At 36.6% G+C, this 2,863-nt stretch overlaps 1 protein-coding gene across 1 annotated transcript; it reads left to right on the forward strand.

Moving 5' to 3' along the window:
- Positions 1–486: 486 nt before the first annotated feature.
- Positions 487–1,842, forward strand: LOC149297914 (dopamine receptor D1.L). The gene has a single exon (XM_089488091.1). It carries the CDS (start codon positions 487–489, stop codon positions 1,840–1,842), a length of 1,356 nt encoding a protein of 451 aa, XP_089344217.1.
- The last annotated feature ends 1,021 nt before the right edge of the window (positions 1,843–2,863 follow it).

The following is a 2,863-nucleotide window of genomic DNA, read 5'->3' on the forward strand; positions in this document are numbered from 1 at the left end:
CAATGTAGTGATCGGTATTCAGTGATGTCTTACCTGTCTTTTTTTTAAAAAAATGTACATTAAGTACAAAGAGGAAAACTGAAGTACAAAAATAGAATATACAAACAAACTAAGATGACCTGAAGTACATCGGATCAATATCCAATTTTATGCGGCCTAAAAAAGTGCTTACATCTTCGGATACTGTATCTGTTTATACAACATCAAAATAGCAGAGCCACAACCAGATCTTTCTTGTGATTACACATATTAAGTACAAGATGGCAAACTGAAGATCTAGGCTGCTTGAAATGGTTTTGTTTTAACTGAAAATGGTCACACTGTTGGAGCTGCTTTTTCTTAATATTCTGGAGAATACCATAAACTTTTTCAAATGGATATGTGAAGGTGCACTGACTAACAATCTCCTTCAATGCGTAGTATCTGTTATATACTTCTGAGATAATTAAAAAGCAACAATGACATGATTTTGTTACGTGAGAAAAAATGACTCTAAACATTACCAGCATGGATGGAGAAGAGTTATCTACAGAAAAAGATTCATCTTTTCGTGTTCTAACAGGTTGTTTTCTTTCTGTTTTAATACTTTCAACTCTCCTAGGTAACACTCTGGTGTGTGCAGCTGTCATCAAGTTTCGTCACTTGCGGTCAAAAGTCACAAACTTTTTTGTGATCTCCTTGGCTGTGTCAGACCTCTTGGTAGCAGTCTTGGTAATGCCTTGGAAAGCAGTGGCTGAGATTGCTGGTTTTTGGCCATTTGGTTCCTTTTGCAATATTTGGGTTGCCTTTGATATAATGTGTTCGACGGCTTCCATCTTGAATCTTTGTGTGATCAGTGTTGACAGATATTGGGCGATCTCCAGTCCATTTAGATATGAAAGGAAAATGACCCCTAAGGTGGCTTTCATTATGATAAGTGTTGCTTGGACCTTATCAGTCCTGATATCTTTCATTCCTGTGCAACTTAATTGGCATAAAGCTAAAACTACAAGTTTTTTTGATTTGAACATTACTCTGCAAGGTAGTACGCTGGACAATTGTGATTCCAGCTTAAATAGGACGTATGCGATTTCTTCATCATTGATTAGCTTCTATATACCAGTGGCCATTATGATTGTAACTTACACAAGAATCTACAGAATTGCAGCCAAACAAATAAGACGCATCTCGGCTTTGGAAAGAGCAGCTGTACACGCTAAGAACTGCCAAAGTAGTACAGGCAATGGAAGCAGTATTGATTGCCAACAACCAGAAAGCTCATTGAAGACCTCTTTTAAAAGAGAAACTAAAGTTTTAAAAACATTATCTGTGATTATGGGAGTATTTGTTTGCTGCTGGTTACCATTTTTTATACTGAACTGCATGGTACCATTTTGTGATCCTGGTGCACCTGCAAGAGGTGCTGAACCTTTCTGCATTAGCTCTACCACCTTTGATGTTTTTGTATGGTTTGGTTGGGCAAATTCCTCTTTAAATCCCATCATCTACGCTTTTAACGCAGATTTCCGCAAAGCATTCTCAACCCTACTAGGATGCTACAAACTGTGTCCTACATCCAGTAATGCTATAGAAACAGTTAGCATTAACAATAATGGGGCTGTTATCTACTCATGCCAGCAGGAACCCAAGGGTTCAATTCCAAATGAGTGTAATTTGGTTTACCTGATTCCACATGCTGTTATCTGTCCTGAAGAAGATACTACAAGTAAAGAAGATGGAAATGGTGTTTCAAAAAGTTTGGAAAAAATGTCTCCTGCATTCTCTGGGATTTTGGATTATGATGCCGATGTCTCACTGGAAAAGATTAACCCGATTACACAAAATGGTCAGATACTAACATGAAATAAATATAAAGCTATATTAACCATGTGACTTGAACTATGAATATTTGGACTAATTTTCAGACTTCTAGTAGTTTAAACGAATGCATTTCAAATAGATTTCTAAAATCCATTCCAATGCATTTTGTAAGTGTTATTATTTTTGTTGTGATGTTCTTGAGGAAACAACATTTTAAAATGAAAGCTGTAGGTGATTTCAAAGATTGTATTGTTATTATGGAAATATGTTTCTATTTGTCGTGGAACTGCTCAATACATAATAGTTATGTACTGAAAACATGCAATTGGATAGGTTAATCAAAGGGTGCTGCATTTTGGTGAGTGAGCAGAAAGAGTAGTAGCATACTGAATACTAGAAAAGGTCTTTATTTGTGAATTTACAGCTCGGCTTTGGTTTGTGCTCCTTCAGCTGCCCCATAATCATACCTCCCAATTTTCAGGTATGACCACGCTGTTCTGCATTTGGAAGCAGCGATGATCATTGGCTGGTTGCGGAGATCAGATGATCTCTGATTGGGTCACTGAACTGTGAAATATATTAAGGTCTGTGTTCTGAAACAAAGATCTCAATCTCAATCCTAAAGAAGTCAAGTGCTGTGATATGGCATTCTGCTTTACCAGACCCGTTTCTGGCCATGCCCCCACTTGCACCTCTAACAACACTTCCTCAACAAATGTGTCTCACTTTGGATACCTGTGATGTTGGGAGCATGCATATCTAGCAAGGTTGGATACGGCATTCTAACAATGGATATATCATATAAATACTACAAATATATTATGCCAAAATACTATTTAATGATAAAGAATGCTTCTTTGTTCTGAATGTTTGAAACCGTATGGTGCTATATAGTGAAATTGAGCCTTGTTTATGGAAGCCAAATATTAAGTTAAGCCATTGTTTGGTGGTATGGAGGCTCAGACATGGCTCACAATTGAAAATTTGCTAAAACGTGCTTTAGGTTTATGAACAGTAGTAAATAATAAATAGTATTATTAATAGTATTATTTTATAAGATATG

This window comes from Sceloporus occidentalis, unplaced genomic scaffold (genome assembly GCF_023333645.1).
Source record: "Sceloporus occidentalis isolate IW3139 unplaced genomic scaffold, rSceOcc1.0.p SCAF_36, whole genome shotgun sequence".
NCBI classification, from domain to species: Eukaryota; Metazoa; Chordata; class Lepidosauria; order Squamata; family Phrynosomatidae; genus Sceloporus; species Sceloporus occidentalis.